Source organism: Condylura cristata, unplaced genomic scaffold (assembly GCF_000260355.1).
Source record: "Condylura cristata isolate star-nosed mole 26May11 unplaced genomic scaffold, ConCri1.0 scaffold00036, whole genome shotgun sequence".
Classification (NCBI taxonomy): Eukaryota; Metazoa; Chordata; class Mammalia; order Eulipotyphla; family Talpidae; genus Condylura; species Condylura cristata.
In genome coordinates, this window is record NW_004567137.1 from 14,339,446 (window position 1) to 14,355,622 (window position 16,177).

General features: G+C 40.2%; 2 protein-coding genes across 2 annotated transcripts; both read left to right on the forward strand.

Annotated features, from left to right (window-relative positions):
• The first annotated feature begins 2,781 nt into the window (after window positions 1–2,781).
• On the forward strand, window positions 2,782–3,723 carry LOC101632991 (taste receptor type 2 member 42-like). The gene has a single exon (XM_004693144.1). It carries the CDS (start codon window positions 2,782–2,784, stop codon window positions 3,721–3,723), a length of 942 nt encoding a protein of 313 aa, XP_004693201.1.
• A 9,006-nt stretch (window positions 3,724–12,729) lies between these two features.
• On the forward strand, window positions 12,730–13,671 carry LOC101633220 (taste receptor type 2 member 42-like). Its single transcript, XM_004693145.1, has one exon. It carries the CDS (start codon window positions 12,730–12,732, stop codon window positions 13,669–13,671), a length of 942 nt encoding a protein of 313 aa, XP_004693202.1.
• The last annotated feature ends 2,506 nt before the right edge of the window (window positions 13,672–16,177 follow it).

Genomic DNA, 16,177 nt, shown 5'->3' on the forward strand with positions numbered 1-16,177 from the left:
GACAAACATTTACACTACATTATTTATATTTACATAATACATATATATATACACACAGATTTCATGGAAAATTATCAGATTTCATGGAAATGGGCAAAAAACTCAGAAAAAAAAGATCAAGTTCAACAAGAAGGATGAAGAAAGGAAGATGATTGTCAGTGGTATTGTGTTCATGTACAGGTAGGGAAGACATTTTGTCCATTTGTCCACTTTTTGAACTAAGAAGATCTTTTTTGGAAGTGAGATCTTATGTCAAATTACTCACTTCTCCCTAAACCTCCTTTATATCCTTTATATCTCGAAATGACCAATTGCCTCCTCCTTCTTGCTACCAAAAAAATTCCTTTTAAATTTCAGATGAGAAAACTGGATATTCCCAAACTTAAATATGTGTTCAATATCAAATTAGTAAACACATGGGTATATCATTTAATGACATTTCTGCATCTATTAAAGCGATATCTATGATGTCTATGAAATAATTAGAGGCAACACATTGCACATTTGTTTTACTATAAATTGCAGACAATAATGAAATTATGCATTGACATAGGATGGTTAGCAGTTCTGAGATACAAATGTATTCAACAACTTAATTTTCACATATAATTCTTATGAAATTTTAGCATAATCCAAATGAAGAGAAAGCAACTTCACATCTGATTTTCATTTATTTTTATTCATCTCTCACCGCCAGCAATGTTAGCATCATAATGTATGGATATGTCTACTTTTTCCCCTGCCGACACCTTAGGCTATAAAGTCAGCCTGTGGAAGAGTTGGTGGAATTGCAAGTCTGGTGACTAATAAATGGATGCACAAACTATATGAGCGCTGAAAATACGATTAAAAAAATCAAATCCATCACAAACTCTATGTTGTATGGATAGCCTGCTTTTATTTCTTCACCATTCAAATGCCAATAAATGGCATTTGCACACTCTAAGTTCCAATCACCATGTGGGAGGTCTCGGTGCTGTGCCTCCTAGGCTCAAGACACACAGTAACACAAACCCAACATCAATTTAATTTTGTTTATTTAGAAATCAGTTGTAGTGTACATCGAACGTATGTCTGAAAATAGGGTGTCTGAGAACCTTCCCAGGCAGTTATCACAGGAATCAGGCTGTTTAAAAATAAACCTTACTGGGCCCTCCCTGGTGGCGCAGCGGGTTAAAGCACTGCACTAAGAAGCTTAAGCCACTTCCGCATGAGTTCGATCCCCTCCCAGAGGTGATCCACATGGTGCGGCAGACATCTCCTGACCAGCCTGCTGCTCCCCTCAGCAGTGTACTTCGTCGATCTGCCTGTTCTGCTCCCCACTCTGTCTGGTGAATCCTCTCACCCTCTGCATCTCTGGCCTGTACCCCAGTTCTGTACGAATAAATAAATAAATCTTTAAAAAAAAAATAAACTCTTTACCCTGTGGCTCCCAGATAGTCAGGAGGCTCGTACAAGTGCGAGTGAGCACGAAGACTTTCACTGCACAGATCTGGAAGACTGCACAGTTTCCACTCATGTGAAAAACTCCTGAGCCCAGAACATATCGTTTTATCATTAAGAAAGAAGAAGAGAATATGGAATCGGGAGGGCACTTAGCATCATTTCAATTCCCACAGACAATAAAAAAAATTATCTTAGGGCCCTCCCTGGTGGTGCAATGGGCTAAAGCGCAGCACTGTGAAGCTATCCACAGCCACTGCCACATGCATTCCATCCCTGGCCAGGGAGGTGACCCTCATGGTGAAGTAGACCTCTCTCGCCCACTGGCTGCGCCCCTTAGCAGTGAATTTCAGTCACTCTGCCTGTTCTGTCCCCACTCTGTCTCTGGTGAAATCTCTCACCCCCCACACCTCTGACCTGTACCCCAGTTCTTGCAAACATAAATAAATAATCTTAAAAAAAAGTTATTGTAAAATTAAAGATGTCCTTCCATAACGCATCAAGATTATTAGTCGCCCTAGGATACTATGCCCATGCCCTTGCATCAGTGTTAAATACTTTTCATGTTTCTTCAAAAATTATAAAGGATTAAGTTCCACTAAATGACCCTATTTTTATAAATTCATAATTTGTCCTGCGTTACAACTATATTGTGCAGTCAGTATATTTTGCTTACTCTTTCTGACTTAACAATACAATATTATGCATAAATTATTTATAGTTTTTTTTCTAGAACCTGGGAGTTCTCCTTAAAGTGGAAACAATATTGAGTTAATAATAAATCATGTTGAATCAACAAAAATACTTTATAGACAGAAGGATTTTATTGATGACTGACACATAATGCAATTATAAAACATTCTTTTGCCTAGCAATTTCTATTCAAAAGCATGAGTATTTGCATGCAAAGATATGACTCATGGGAGACAAAAGTATAAACTTGTGGAAAACAGCGCTCATATTTGCATGTTGACATACCTGTCTTCAGCCGTCTGCTCATTTGCACAGGTAGGAATTGCAGCTGGTGCCCAGCACAAGAGGGCATCATTAGCAAGGACTCTGGACTTCACTTAGTAGCTGGCTATGAGTGATAAGAAAGGTGTTCATGATACTTTGCGTCTTTTAGCACAACTGTTGGGCGTGGCGCTAGAATTACCTTAGCGGTAGCTTGACCGTCCTTTGTGCAGCTCTGTGGAACCAGCAGAATGCAGGGCTTGGGCTGTCCTTGCAGAGGCGGATGAACACAGACACAGAAAGCAGCATGCATGGGTGAAGACCTGCTTCTGCTTAACTAGCAAGCCTTCAGCGAGACACGACAGTGGAGACACTTTCCTAGCAATGTGGACTGCAGCGAAGGCCTCCTTCCTGGTGCTGATCACAGGGGAAATCACCTTAGGGATGCTGGGAAATGGGTTCATTGCGCTGGTCCACTGCAGGGAGTGGGTCAAGAAGGGCAAGATCTCAGCAGCTGACTTCATCCTGACCAGCTTGGCTGCGGCCAGAATCCTTCAACTGGGGGTAACACTACTGGACTCATTTATCGTGGGGCTCTTTCCCCTCATGTATGGCTCTGGTACGGCAGCAAGAGTGGTGACTTTGCTCTGGTCACTAAGTAATCACTTAGCTACCTGGGCAGCCACCTGCCTCAGCGTGTTGTACCTCCTGAAGATCGCCACCTTCTCCCACTTCTTTTTCCTCTGGCTGAAGTGGAGAATGAACAGAGTGGTCCTTGTCATTTTCCTGGGGTCCTTGTCTTTCCTGTGCGCAGACGCCCTCCTGCAGGATGCTCTCACTGAGCTCTGGATGCTCTCCTATAGAGGACAAGAAAGAAATGCCACTGTGTGTGAGGATGCAAATCATCCTGCCTACCTGAGAAGCCTGATCCTCCTTAGCATGACCTATGTTATCCCCTTTCTCCTGTCCCTGATCTCCTTGGTCCTTTTATTTCTGTCCTTGGTGAGACACACCAGGAATTTGCGGCGCGGCTGTGTGGGTTCCCGGGACCCCAGCACTGAGGCCCACAAAAGGGCCATGACAATGGTGATGACCTTCCTCCTCTTCAGCGTCATCTACTTTTTCTCCATTCTATTAGCAAGCTGGGATGTGTTTAAGATACATAGGTTTTGGGCCAAGATGTGTTTTGTGATGTTTTCAAGTACTTTTCTCTCTGGTCACTCATTTATCATAATTTTTGAAAACAGCAAACTAAGGCAGGTTGCCTCAAGATTATTGTGGCATCTTAAGTTTTTTGGAGGAATAGCAAAGCCCTTAGCTTCATAGTATTGGAAAGAAGTCTCTGTATTCTTGGGGAAAATATTGTCATAGAAGATTTGATAGGTTCATTTTCAATTTTAACACTACTTTCCAGATGTTCATTGGGTGTTTCAAACAGTAATAAAGTTTCCATGAAAATAAGCTTTTAACTAATGTTATGAGCTGATACAATGTTTGCTTAATGGAAATATATCTGCAATAATATTTCTTGGCTACAAAAGAAATACAAGACATAAAAAACAAAGGTTATATAATTATATAACGGCACATTAATAAACAGGTATGCAATACACATAATATGTGCACTATCTGTATTTTTATTTGCAGGCATATGCTAACATCTATAATGTAAGCAACTGTATATAAAATCAGTCATTTTTTTTTTGAGTTAGTGATAAATTTGAATTTTTAAAAAAGTTTTACTTATTTATGTATACAAAAACTGGGATGTAGTCCAGAAGTACAGGGGTAAGAGGATTCACCAGAGACAGTGGGGAAGTAGAACAGCCAAATCTACTGAAATACACTGCTGAGGGAGCAGCAGGAGAGGTCTGCTGTGCCATGTGGGTGAGATCTCTGGCAGGGGGTTGAACTTATGGTGCAGTGGCTGTGGATAGCTTCACAGTGCTGTACTTAAACCTGTTGCACCTCCGGGGAGGCCCTGAATTTGAATTTTGAATAGGAAAAAAATTATAAAATGTAAAGTGTAGTAATGTGTAATGATATTTTATATAAATAAAAGTTGCAAATATTAGTCTGGTATTACTAATTTTGGAAAGTATATGAAGCAATGGGGATTTTCTTACATACTCATATAATTATTGTTAAAAAAAACAAACAAACAGTGCAACAGAATGAAAACATATGACTAAGGTGGGGAAATATATCCTAGCACTCATTAATCTCATTCCTATAGTTATGGAGTAGGGAATCTTCAGTATGAGCATGCCAGGAAATACTTGCAAAAATGTTCAAGTAACTATTGTTCCTATAGCTGACACTAAGAAATCATACAGTTGTCCATCATTGTTAATACGGATAAATCAATCACAGCATTGGATACAACAGAAGACTATACAGCAATGAAAAATACAAATTGAGATCTGTAAATTAGTTATTTTCTTGATAGAGAAGAGAAAATTAGATATATTAGGTATATTTGTTAAAGCAAAATATTCAGTGTAATGTTTGCTTATGTTTGTGTATTTGTAGTGCTACTTTGGTTACGTAATAAAACAAACATTGAATCTCCACAGCTGGGAATGCAAACAAGCAGGTGGAGAATTTGCTTGCAAATTGTGCTATGAGAATATGAGACTATGTACTCTAAAGAGGGTATGGATACATCCATATGCAAATACTGTAAATGCTAAGCACTGTTTGAAGTTACTTTTAGCTTAGTTTATAGAGTGAAAAAAGGGGGAAAAGTAGCAAATGAATTATCAAGAAATATGCTGGTTTTAAATTAGCACTGATAACTGGCAGGTGACTGTACTCTCAAGCTAGCCCTAATGCTGAGAATGTCAATAAAAATGTCATAAGAGCATGGAGAAGACTGATAGTTTTTTTTAAAGACAGTGATCTGCACCACTTAGAAAACTTACTAAAGACACCCAACCTCCCATTTACTTGCCTTCATCTTCCTCATCCCCTCCTCATCATTATATTCCTCATGTCATGATTTCTATTTGAAAGGCTCACAAACATAGATTGGACATAGCTAAGTAGTTCCTTAAAGATCATTATGGGTAACTTAGACTAGGAAACGAAAAACTTCAAGGCAAACTGAATACATTTAGAGATTGAGAGTATTTTCATTTGAAATGTGTTACATGAGCAAATGTTTTATATATGATCTTGAAATCACAGAGTTAAGGCACATTAGAAATAGAATAAAAGTAAAGGGACTACTGAACAATGTCAAGGAATACGATGGTCTCCCTGTGATTGACGTGTTAGAATTTGATTGACTGTTTTGAGACTGAGATCTGCCTAGGAAAGCCTACACTGATGACCAGAGAAAGGAGCTGCCATTCGAGAAAATCTACTCACCACATGCATTCCAGATCCTTGCAACTTGGGGAAAAGAGACTAGACATTGGTTTTACTTATGCTGTGACTACAGTTTGGGAAAAGTGGGGATTGTTACTTTGTTGTTGTTGTTAATACTATCATAAAATAGTTTTTGTTTTTTTTTTTTTAAACAGTGTTCTGAGTATTTCATACCATTTCCCCATAAAAAAAGACTTAGGCCGGGCCCTCCCTGGTGGCGCAGCGGGTTAAAGCACTGCACTGAGAGACTAAAGCCACTTCCGCATGAGTTCGATCCCCGCCTGCCCCGGAGGTGACCACATGGCGTGGCAGACCTCTCCTGACCCGCCCGCTGCTCCCCTCAGCAGTGTACTTCATCAATCTGCCTTTTCTGCTCCCCACTCTGTCCCTGGTGAAGCCTCTCACCCTCCGCATCTCTGGCCTGTACCCCAGTTCTGTATGAATAAATAAATAAAACCTTTAAAAAAAAAAAAAAAGACTTAGGCCCTCCCTGGTGGCGCAGCGGGTTAAAGCACTGCACTGAGAAACTAAAGCCACTTCCGCATGAGTTCAACCCCCGCCTGCCCCGGAGGTGACCACATGGCGCAGCAGACCTCTCCTGACCCGCCCGCTGCTCCCCTCAGCAGTGTACTTCATCAATCTGCCTTTTCTGCTCCCCACTCTGTCCCTGGTGAAGCCTCTCACCCTCCGCATCTCTGGCCTGTACCCCAGTTCTGTATGAATAAATAAATAAATCTTAAAAAAAAAAGACTTATAGAAGAAGAGCAAAACAATGTTCATAACACACAAACAATAAGATTAAGAAAATTAAGAATAATTCAACCACACTAATTTAGTTACCAATTAGACTAGGGAAGTGAGACTTAGTCAATCTAGAAGATAAATACCCAGAATGAAACATAAAGAGATAATAAAGAGTTGAAAATAAGTCTGGAGGGTAAGAGACTGAAGTTCACAGCCAGAAAGTCGAACATACCCCAAGAGTTCTGGAATATAGAAAATGCAATATTGGTGATAAAATTTAAATTCATTCACTTAAAGAGTAATCAAAATTTAGATAACAAAAGCAGTTTAACTTAGAAACTCTACAGGAAACCAAACACCATAGAAAATATCATTAAAGTCAGCAATAAAGGATAGGTAGAAAGGGAACTATAGTTTGAATGATTTTTAATGTACTTCATTGTATCTGGAAGCCAGTTAATTTGACCAATATGCAATTTAGGATGGCTCTTCCTGGGGCAACTTACTCGGAAGTCTCGTGTCTTCTCCTGGGAACAGTTCTAGCTTTGGCCTATTTTCATGGTGATTATCAAATGCCAACGTTGGCCCAGCCTTTGTGTTTATCAAAGTAATTTCTGATTTATCAAAGTAAATTGACATAAGTTAGCTCAGAGCAAAAGGGCAAGGTAGTCATCTTGGCCATGTTTGGCAACTATTACAAAATTACTTCCCAAAAGGTGCATCTCCAGGGAGGATAATCCATTTTCAAGAAAATAAGATGCTCTACCCCTTTTACTTTCTTGGTGAAATTATTCCAGGTTCCTCCCATTTTTAAAATAATCTCCTAGCTGAGCATCTCCAGATGGCTCACTCAATTACAGCATTATTTTTGAATTCTAGATTTCATGATCTACATCCTGTTTGGGTATAGATCCTCTTCACCCAGAAATCAAGGAAAATAATTGTCTGTCAAAGATGTGGTACCATTCATTGAAGTCAAAGTCCTAATCCTAGAAGCAAGGGAGTATGTTACCTTATAAATCAAAGGGGAACTCAGATTGTAGATGCAATCAAGGCATCTACTCAGTTCACTTTGAAACATGGAGATTATCCTGGGTTAGCCAGGTGTGCTCGTTAGAATCACCTGAGCCTCATTAAGTGTTGGTGGGAGACAGAGGGCCCGAGTCAGAGAAAGACCTGTGGTGATGGAAACAGATAGCAGAGTTATGCGCATGGCCTGGAAGATGGGTTGGCTAGACAGTTTCTATATTCACAAACCTCTAAGCCCACGATTTCTGACTGAGTCCTTTGCATAATCTGAACAATACTGTCAAATTTCAGAATATGTGCATGTTAGTTAAATTTTCTAAAGAATGAGCACTTATAATAGGTACATATAGATAAAGATAAAGGGAAAAAAGTGGATTATAAGAAACTGGCTCACGCCTTTACAGAAGCTGAGAGATCATGAGTTAGACAAGGGGCAAGACCAGACGAGCAGAGGGAGTGGTTACAGGGTGAGTCAAAGACCTGAGTGCCTCTATAGTCAGATTCAGTCATGATCTGAGTCTAAGAAGGTAACCCAGGAGCGATATCCAGCTTGAGGACCACCATGTGCAGAAAGCATGAATTCTCTTGCTCAGATCTATTTTTGGCTCTACTGCTCTAGCTAGACCTTTGGATTAGCTAAGGCTCACAAACAATGGAGAGAGCAATCTGCTTTCCTCAGTCCGCTGGCTTAAATGTTAATCTTAACCATAAACACCAAAAGGTATGCCCAGAATAATGTTTCAGCTAATAGCTGACCAGCCTGTGACACATATAACTGACCATTACAGACTCACTCCTAGAAACTTGGCTCCCACCCACATTTCATTAAATCATTTTTGAGGGCCCTCCCTGGTGGCACAACGCATTGGAACACAGCACTATGAAGCCAGCCACAGCCACCTCACGAGTTCGATCCCTGCCCCGAAGGTGACCTACATGGTGTGGCAGACCTCTCCTCACCTGCCCACTGCTCCCCTCACCAGTGTACTTTGTTGATCAGCCTGTTCTGCTCCCCACTCTGTCTCTGGTGAATCCTTTCACCACCCCGCACCTCTGGCCTGTCCTCCAATTCTTATACATTAATAAATAAATACTTAAACAAAACAAAACAAAAAAATCAACAACACTGGTTATCATCACTATGGAGTATAAGAAAAGTACAGAATTAAAAAAAAATAATAATAAAGAAAAGTAGAATACGCCAAACCCAAGGCCATACAAATAATACCCAATTGATTTCTGGAAACGCTCTTGTTTTGTCTTTTGTATTAGGCCTATGAACACCTTTCTACATAAACCCGGTATTAAACAAAAACCAAAAAACTAAATAAAAAATGATGACCACACCCTGAGCCTCCCTGGTGGCCTGGGGCTTAAGTCTCAGTGCTATTTCCACTATAGCCTGAGTTTGATCCCCGGCCTGCGAGCTGAACTATTTGGCGCAACAGACCTCTCCTGTCTCACCCTGCTGCTCCCCTCAGCAGTGTATTTCAGTTCTCCTCCCCACTCTGTCTCTGGTGAACATTTTCACCACCTGTGCCCCACCTCTGGTCTACAGCCCAGTTCTTCTATGCAAAAATACATACATTTAAAAACACAAGAATGATGACCGTCCAAGCTATGACCAAGCTTCCCCTACTAATTTGGATATCAATTCTATGACTGATGGCAGGGATTTGTAAATTTTACTATTCACAACTAAATTTGTAAACACTAATTCTAGAGATGTTAAACAAGGAAACAAATAGCAGGACAAGGAAAGAGAATATGTCTTTATTTGCATGCTAGCAAATGAGAATTCAGCTTTCACATTGACCTCACTTATAAATGATTCCAGCCCACAACAAGGACAGAAATCATAGGATTAGGACTCAATTTGCGCTGTCTGGAGAATAACAATGATTTTTTTAAAAAAAAGATTTATTTATTTATTCATACAGAACTGGGGTACAGACCAGAGATGCGGAGGGTGAGAGGATTCACCAAGGACAGAGTGGGGAGCAGAGCAGGCAGATCGACCAAGTACACTGCTGAGCGGAGCAGCGGGCGGGGCAGGAGAGGTCTGCCACACCATGTGGTCACCTCCGGGGCAGGCAGGAATCGAACTCATACAGAAGTGGCTTAAGCTTCTTAGTACAGCGCTTTAACCCGCTGCGCCACCAGGGAGGGCCCTACAATGATTTTTTAAAAAAAGACATTACCCCTAAACTTTTTTGGCCTCTGGATTTCCAATTCACTCCTCCGTCTTGCTACCCAAAAATTCTTCTTAAGCCTCATTTTAAAGAGACTGAATTGTTCTAGATCTTAAGCTATTTCAATTTAAGGATTTTTTAAATTGTGGTATGTCATACATTGAATATTCTGCCATATGTATGGATTTTACATGACAATATAGGAACTGTCTTCAAGATCTGTTTCTTTTTGAATTTATGGAAAGTGATAAAAAATTGTGTTGACATGCTATTGAGATCAACTTCTGTAAAAGAAATGTACAACCTTGTGCCACATTAATTTTTCATATCCATTAATTTTTTCTTATTACAATTTTTTTGTTTAATTAATGTACATTTAACTGAGGTAATATTGGGGTGCCCTCATCTGGTATTATCACCCTAGTGTACCCACCACCTTATGGATGGCAGAAAGGAGATGTCCTAAACATTAAACATGGAACTGACTTGACCCAGTAACTCTATTCCTGGGCATCTAGCCAAAAAAATTAAAAAACAATAATTCAAAGGGAAACTTGGATGGTCATGTTTATTGCAGTGCTATTTAGTATAGTTAAACTATACAAACAAAGTAAATGGCCCAGAACAGATGAGCGGACCAAGAAGATGTGGTATTTATAAACATTGGAATACTACTCAGCAATTAAAAAGATAAACGTATGCCATTTGTTACAATGTTAATGTAAGTTAAATTTTAAGATAAATGATTGTTAAATCTGATACATATTTGTTTTCTTTTTAAAAAAGAAACTGTAAACAAACTGAGAAAGAATTCAAGACTGATGCAGAGACATGTGCAGAATATCAAAGGGACATGAACGTGCTGCCTTTGCATTAAATAGAAGAACTTCTCTCCACATAAACTTACTGTTCATACGCTCATGCCTACACGTGCTCCGCTCCCCCTGCTGCCGTGGAGGTGACTCCAGGACAACCATAAATATACACAGTTATGATTAGTCTGATCCCCTTGATAACTGCAGAAAGAGGGCACTCTCTCTTTAAGCATACATACCTGGGGTACAGGCCAGAGATGTGAGATGTGAGAGGATTCACCAGAGACAGATGGGGAGCAGAACAGGCAGGTTGACTGAAATACACTGCCATGGGAGGCACTGGGAGAGTCAGGAGAGGTCTGCCACGCCATGTGCGTCACCTCCCTGGCCAGGGATGGAAGTCGTGCTACAGTGGCTATGGACAGTTTCATAGTGCTGTGCTTTAATCTGTTGCACCACCAGGGAGATACCTGGAACAAATTTATTTTCAATCATCCTTCTGCACCAGGTGAATAGTAGCATTGTAATGTGGAATCTTGTCTCTGTGTTGAATGACTGCCCAAAACATAAAAGCCATTCCTTAGAATAGCTGGTCAAATGATATTGCAATGAATATCCTAAATAGACAATATGAAGGTTGGAGAACCAATGACAATGATGCCTATCACATCACCTGTAAATTGCATGGATGTCCTGCTTCTGTTTCTTCACCACTCAGATACCAATAAACAATTCTGCACACTCTCAGTCCCAGGTCCTGCATCAGAGTAGGAAAACTAAATGCTGTCACTATAGATTCCAAAACAGGAATGACTCCAATGTAGTGCTCATTTCCTTCAGCTTTAGCAACAGCTCTGTGGTGCCCTCTCTCTGCAGTTATCAAGGGGATCACATCGATCAGACCTGTGCATATTTACCTGTAACTCCACAGTTGTTCTGGAGTCATCTCCATGGCAGCAAGTCATCTCCATGGCAGCAGGGGGAGCGGAGCATATGTAGGCATGAGCGTATGAACAGTAAGTTAATGTGGAGAGAAGTTCTTCTATTTAATGCAAAGGCAGCACGTTCATGTCCCTTTGATATTGTGCACATGTCTCTGCATCAGTCTCGAATTCTTTCTCAGCTTGTTTACAATTTGCAAAGGATCCAAGTTTACACTGTCTCTATTCTCATAAAATCCTAACAGCCCTCCAGGGCGGCATTTGGAGCTTCCTAATGTAGTGCCACTATGTTTTATTCGTAATTTCTCATAGGTTTCTAAAATGTGGCAAAGAAGTTATGAATAAGCACATGTTCTTGTAATCAGGTATGCTTTTTTTGACGTGTGAAACATTTCCTTTTTTTTAATATTTATTTTTATTTATGCATACATTCTGGCCTGGGGTACAGGCCAGAAATGTGGGGGTGAGAGGATTCACCATAAACAGAGAGGGGAGCTGAACAGGCAGATGGTGTGAAATACACTGCTAAGAGGAGCAGCGGGCGGGTCAGGAGACATCTGTGTCGCCATGTGGGTCACCTCCCTGGTCAGGGATTGAAGTCATGCTGCAGTGGCTGCAGACAGCTTCATAGCTTTAACCTGTTGCTCTCCCAGGGAGGGCTCTGATGTGTAAAACATTTCACTGCATTATTTCTATAAATTATATTGATTCAACAAACTTACTTGATAGGCAGATGAGTGACAAATAATGACTGAATTATATTGTTTCTTCTAACAATTTCTATTCAAATCTAAAATATTTGCATTCAAGGACCTGGCTCAGGGGACAGAATATACAGGTAGTGGAAAACATCTCTCTCATATTTGCATGCTGCCATACCTGTCTTCAGCCGTCTGCTCATTTTCACAGGTGGGAATTGCAGCTGGTGCCCAGCACAAGAGGGCATCATTAGCAAGGACTCTGGACTTCACTTAGTAGCTGGCTATGAGTGATAAGAAAGGTGTTCATGATACTTTGCGTCTTTTAGCACAACTGTTGGGCGTGACGCTAGAATTACCTTAGCGGTAGCTTGACCGTCCTTTGTGCAGCTCTGTGGAACCAGCAGAATGCAGGGCCTGGGCTGTCCTTGCAGGAGCGGATGAACACAGACACAGAAAGCAGCATGCATGGGTGAAGACCTGCTTCTGCTTAACTAGCAAGCCTTCAGCGAGACACGACAGTGGAGACACTTTCCTAGCAATGTGGACTGCAGCGAAGGCCTCCTTCCTGGTGCTGATCACAGGGGAAATCACCTTAGGGATGCTGGGAAATGGGTTCATTGCGCTGGTCCACTGCAGGGAGTGGGTCAAGAAGGGCAAGATCTCAGCAGCTGACTTCATCCTGACCAGCTTGGCTGCGGCCAGAATCCTTCAACTGGGGGTAACACTACTGGACTCATTTATCGTGGGGCTCTTTCCCCTCATGTATGGCTCTGGTACGGCAGCAAGAGTGGTGACTTTGCTCTGGTCACTAAGTAATCACTTAGCTACCTGGGCAGCCACCTGCCTCAGCGTGTTGTACCTCCTGAAGATCGCCACCTTCTCCCACTTCTTTTTCCTCTGGCTGAAGTGGAGAATGAACAGAGTGGTCCTTGTCATTTTCCTGGGGTCCTTGTCTTTCCTGTGCGCAGACGCCCTCCTGCAGGATGCTCTCACTGAGCTCTGGATGCTCTCCTATAGAGGACAAGAAAGAAATGCCACTGTGTGTGAGGATGCAAATCATCCTGCCTACCTGAGAAGCCTGATCCTCCTTAGCATGACCTATGTTATCCCCTTTCTCCTGTCCCTGATCTCCTTGGTCCTTTTATTTCTGTCCTTGGTGAGACACACCAGGAATTTGCGGCGCGGCTGTGTGGGTTCCCGGGACCCCAGCACTGAGGCCCACAAAAGGGCCATGACAATGGTGATGACCTTCCTCCTCTTCAGTGTCTTCTACTTTGTCTCCACTCTGATAGCAAATTGGGTCTTCCTTAAGCTACAGAGATATCAACCCATGATGTTTTTCGTGGTGCTTTCTTCTGTCTTTCCTTCAGGTCACTCATTTATCATAATTTTGGGAAGCAACAAGCTAAGGCAGATTGCCTCGAGACTACTGTGGCATCCGCCATTCTCTGGAAGAAGAGCACAGCCTTTAGCCTCATAGCGTTAGAAATAGCTTTCTGTATTTTCTGAGAAAATGCTTTAGAAGAAGTCCCTGTAGGTTCAGATTTACTTTTTTTTAAAGATTTACTTACTTATGCATACAAGAACTGGGGTAGAGGCCAGAGATGGGGTGGGGGGAGGTGAGAGGATTCACCAGAGCAGAGTGGGGAGCAGAACAGGCAGATGAACTGAGACACACTGCTGAGGGGCACAGTGTGGGCAACACAGGGGAGGTCTATCATGCCATGTGGATCACATTCCTGGCTGGGGATTGAATTCATGCAGCAGTGGCTACAGTAGCTTCATAGTGCTGAGCTCCAACACATTGTACCACCAGGGAGGGCTCAGTTTATATTTAATTTAATCATTTTCTCATTGGGTCCTTTTTGATATTATTGGGATCATTATAAAGATCAGCTTTATTTGCCTTCCGAGGCTTTGCTTCAGTGCACACAGGTGGCGATAAATGCGTGGAAGCAGCTACCGGCTAGAAAAATTAAAACATCTAGTTTGAGTAACATACAATAAACCAAAACCAGGTACTAAACATCATTACATGAAAAGAAAATACAAATAAGTACAACCAAAAAATACCAAGTCAAGCCCACTAGTGTGATAAAATTCAAAAGACTGAGCATACCAACATTTTGGCAATTTGGGGAAATAAATGGAATGCTTATGTATTAATACTGTGAGCCAAAAATAACACAACCATTGTGGAGGGCTGTTTTACTGTTCTACTAAAATCAAACATACATATTCCTTACATTCCTAATATTCCACATTTGTATATCTACTCAAGATAAATAAAAATCTTTGTCTACAAAGGATTCACCCAGAAGTGCCAACATCAGTTTTACATAGTGGAGCTCAAAACTGGGTGAGAGTGACTGACAAATAGAACAGGGGTGAAAAAAGAAACTTAGAATATCCATAAAATGAAATACCCCTCTGCTATCAAATAATTATCATATACACAATAATAAGTATTAGACTCAAAAGCTTTGATGATTGAAAGGGAAGGATTATATTACTTTTTGAAAAAGTACAATTTTATTTATGTTAAGTCGTGAACAGGAAAACTAAGAAAACACAAGAGTGATATTTTCAATCTGACTGAGAAAGAACATAAAATAATTTTTGGGTGATGAGATTGTTCTATTTCTTGACAGTGGATAACAGAAGAGGAATTTGATATGCAAAAAAAGGTTCTAAAATTGTGTTCTAAAATGGAATGGTAATAAATGCATATGTAATCTATAAGATGCAAGATGAACAAGTGTTTTTTAAACTGAATGATAGATTTGAATTTTAAACAGGAAAGGAACTATAAATTGTTAAGCATTATAAGTGTAATGTAGTTTATATAAATAAAAAGTGTAAGTGTTGGTGTAGTATTTAATTTTAGGAAAGATCTGTAACACTGAGAAGATGCATACACTAATCATAAGATTATCAACCACTAAAGCAACTCAGGACAAAGTATGGCATCATATCGTTAAGGTGAAGAAGTGTATCCCAAGATCCTTAACTGCACTCCCATTGTTCAACCCCATATAGAAACTTTGTTACATGTGCACCAGATTGTATATACCTAATGTGTATATAGCTAGACTTTTTACGTACATATGCCCGTCGATAATAAAATGGATTTTCAATTATGAAGTTTCTCAACCATATCACATAGATGTCCCCATTAAGCAAATAATATGTTAGAACACTTTGAAAATATATGAATTAAAGGTGTAAAGTTTCAAGGGCGCATACAATTGTTAAAGCTCCTTAAATGTGAGCAGTTTCCTCATGTAAAATGTAACTCAATGAAGTTAATTTAAAGGCAATACAATAAGTAGAAATACAAAAATATGAGACTATCTTATTCTGAAGAGAATAGTGTTTTTGTTCTAATGAATTTTTGTGATCTACGTTCATTCTCTCCTGAGGCTGAGTTGTCTGAAAAGCTCAAGCCTTTGTTGTTCAGCCTTCAACTTGACTATCTCTCCTAATGTTAGAACTGAATACAGTAAACTTTTTCATTCCTTACCCTGGTCTTATTTTAAACTTTTTTTAGGATGCTTTAATAAAAATGAGGATCCTTAGTAACTAGCAATAAAAGAAGCTTTCCTTTTGTTTTGCTAACCTTTTATTATAATATAAATAGAAATGTTAGTTATAACTATATGAATTAATGTGCCTGCTTTATCATTAGTAAATTGTTTGTCCAGCTACAAAAAAATAATAGTAATAACATTTTGCTTCTTAGCAGTGCTTTTCTTAAAAAATAAGTGTTACAGACTTGGCCAAAGATCAGAAGACTTCAAACTGTTCTTAGGAATATGTGATAGTTGTTATTTATTTACATTTTTTCACTCAATGCATATGCTGATGTAATCCCATGGCTTGAAAACATAAAATAAAATAGACCTGCTGAGACTGGCAACTGAGGACACTTGCACCTGAACGAATATTTGTATCCCTCATTCACCTTCACAGATGCTGTCATTTCC

Excerpts from the sequence above, each read along its gene's own strand:
- LOC101633220 (XM_004693145.1), top strand. The coding sequence starts at position 12,730 with ATGTGGACTGCAGCGAAGGCCTCCTTCCTGGTGCTGATCACAGGGGAA.
- LOC101632991 (XM_004693144.1), top strand. The coding sequence starts at position 2,782 with ATGTGGACTGCAGCGAAGGCCTCCTTCCTGGTGCTGATCACAGGGGAA.